The sequence below is a fragment of the Chanos chanos genome, chromosome 16 (assembly GCF_902362185.1).
Source record: "Chanos chanos chromosome 16, fChaCha1.1, whole genome shotgun sequence".
In the NCBI taxonomy this organism is placed as follows: domain Eukaryota; kingdom Metazoa; phylum Chordata; class Actinopteri; order Gonorynchiformes; family Chanidae; genus Chanos; species Chanos chanos.
In genome coordinates, this window is record NC_044510.1 from 15,726,835 (window position 1) to 15,729,113 (window position 2,279).

The 2,279-nt window shown below is 46.9% G+C and overlaps 1 protein-coding gene across 1 annotated transcript in view; it reads right to left on the minus strand.

The window, feature by feature from the left end:
* Nucleotides 1-2,080: 2,080 nt before the first annotated feature.
* gjc1 (gap junction protein gamma 1) overlaps nt 2,081-2,279 on the minus strand; it is a 1,443-nt gene continuing 1,244 nt past the window's right edge. Inside the window, exon 1 of the mRNA XM_030793584.1 lies at nt 2,081-2,279. This exon is cut by the window's right edge and continues 1,244 nt beyond it. Coding sequence (XP_030649444.1) covers nt 2,081-2,279 — 199 coding nt within the window.

A 2,279-nucleotide genomic window follows, 5' to 3' on the forward strand; every position in this document is an offset into this window, starting at 1 on the left:
GTATGTCTGTAGGTGTGAGTGTGAGTGTGTGTATGTCTGTAGGTGTGAGTGTGTGTATGTGTATGTCTGTAGGTGTGAGTGTGAGTGTGTGTATGTCTGTAGGTGTGAGTGTGTGCGTGTCTGTGTGTTGGGGGGTATATTTTCCAAAGACTAAAACCCCCCTTCTAAAATCAAATAAATAAAGAAAAGAATCGGGAAAAGAACACAGTCCTCCGGTACTGTATTGCGATGCCATTGCACTCTGACACTTATGCATGATGATGTCACAGTCATTGTTTAGCACGGTCAGCCAATCAGCTGGTTTGGAATCAGAAAGGGTCTTTATCAGGCATCCAAAGGAATGTTTTGAAAAGGAGTTGACGTTTTTTTTTTAAACCACCACATCCTTTAGCAGGTAGAGGAGGGTTTTTTTTTATTTACTAAACCATCGTTTCCTTGGCTGCTACGTGCGACAGTAGCAGTGAAGACAGTAAAGTTGGCTCAGAGAAAAGTTTGACCCATGGAAGACTGGAGAGGTGTTTGGAAGAGCAGAGACAAACGGTTCACTCTCTTTCCCTCTCGTGTGTGCTTGGATTTTAAAGGCACTGATAGGATCCACATCCACAATCCACTGAGTGTGTGCACGTATGTGTGTGTGTGTGTGTGTTCATGAACTTGTAGAAATACATCTGTACATTGCTGAAAGGCAGCCCCATAACTCAGAGTCAAAGTGCATTACGCTGAATGACTCCCTAACACCACTGTGTGCATTAGGAATGACTCCCTTACACCACTGTGTGCATTAGGAATGACTCCCTTACACCACTGTGTGCATTAGGAATGACTCCCTTACACCACTGTGTGCATTAGGAATGACTCCCTAACACCACTGTGTGCATTGGGAATGACTCCCTAACACCACTGTGTGCATTAGGAATGACTCCCTTACACCACTGTGTGCATTAGGAATGACTCCCTTACACCACTGTGTGCATTAGGAATGACTCCCTAACACCACTGTGTGCATTGGGAATGACTCCCTAACACCACTGTGTGCATTAGGAATGACTCCCTTACACCACTGTGCATTAGGAATGATTCCCTAACACCACTGTGCATTAGGAGTGACTCCCTTACACCACTGTGTGCATTAGGAATGACTCCCTAACACCACTGTGTGCATTAGGAATGACTCCCTAACACCACTGTGTGCATTAGGAATGACTCCCTAACACCACTGTGCATTAGGAATGACTCCCTAACACCACTGTGTGCGTTAGGAATGACTCCCTTACACCATTGTGCATTAGGAATGACTCCCTTACAGCACTGTGCATTAGGAATGACTCCCTAACACCACTGTGCATTAGGAATGACTCCCTAACACCACTGTGTGCATTAGGAATGACTCCCTAACACCACTGTGTGCATTAGGAATGCTACACTAGCATCACCACACTCCCTCCTCCAGCCTGACCATGCAATGTGTTGGTATTTTTGTCTGGTAAATTACTCTGATTCTCTGATGCGTTTATTATTTTAGGTGTGTTTGTTTGTGTGTGTGTGTGTGTGTGTGTGTACTTAGTCATGTATTATTTGTGACTCCTCATCGCGAGTCACATGTCCCAGCAGGGACCCTAAAGACTGAAGTGTGGGGTTACACACCTGCTCTGAGAGCATGGAGAGGTGAGGTCTGGGGACCTGTTTTCTGACACCCACACGATCAGAGCATTGCCCTGGCCTGGAAAGTGCGCTGTCTTTGACCCAGTAGACTGTCTTTGACCCAGTAGACTGTCTTTGGCCCTCTACGGTAACACAGCTTACCTGTGCTTCAGCTGTGTTTAGCCACAAATGATCGCTGTGATTATCTGACAACACTGTCCAATCAGAACGTGTCTGTCACAGCACACACACACTCACAGACATTTTCATGACCATGTGCTATCACCTGTCACGAGCCAGGGCAATGCAGTGTGTGTGTGTGTGTGTGTGTGTGTGTGTGTGTGTATGTGTGTGTGTGTGTGTGTGTGTATGTGTATGTGTGTGTGTGTGTGTGTGTGTGTGTGTGTCTGTGTGTGTGTGTGTGTGTGTGTTCAGTATTTTAAATCCAGACGGATGGTTTGCCCTCTCCTGACTTGCTGCTGCTGCTGCTTGCAGCGCTGCCCGTTTTGACGTGTTTGGGGCGGTGTTTTCGTTCCTTCTGGATCACCGGGGTGATGTTGCTTTGCGGCTTGTCATCGTCGTTGTTGTTCTGGTTGTCGTGGAGGTCGTCGTGGAGATGGTTGGCCTGGTGATGCTGC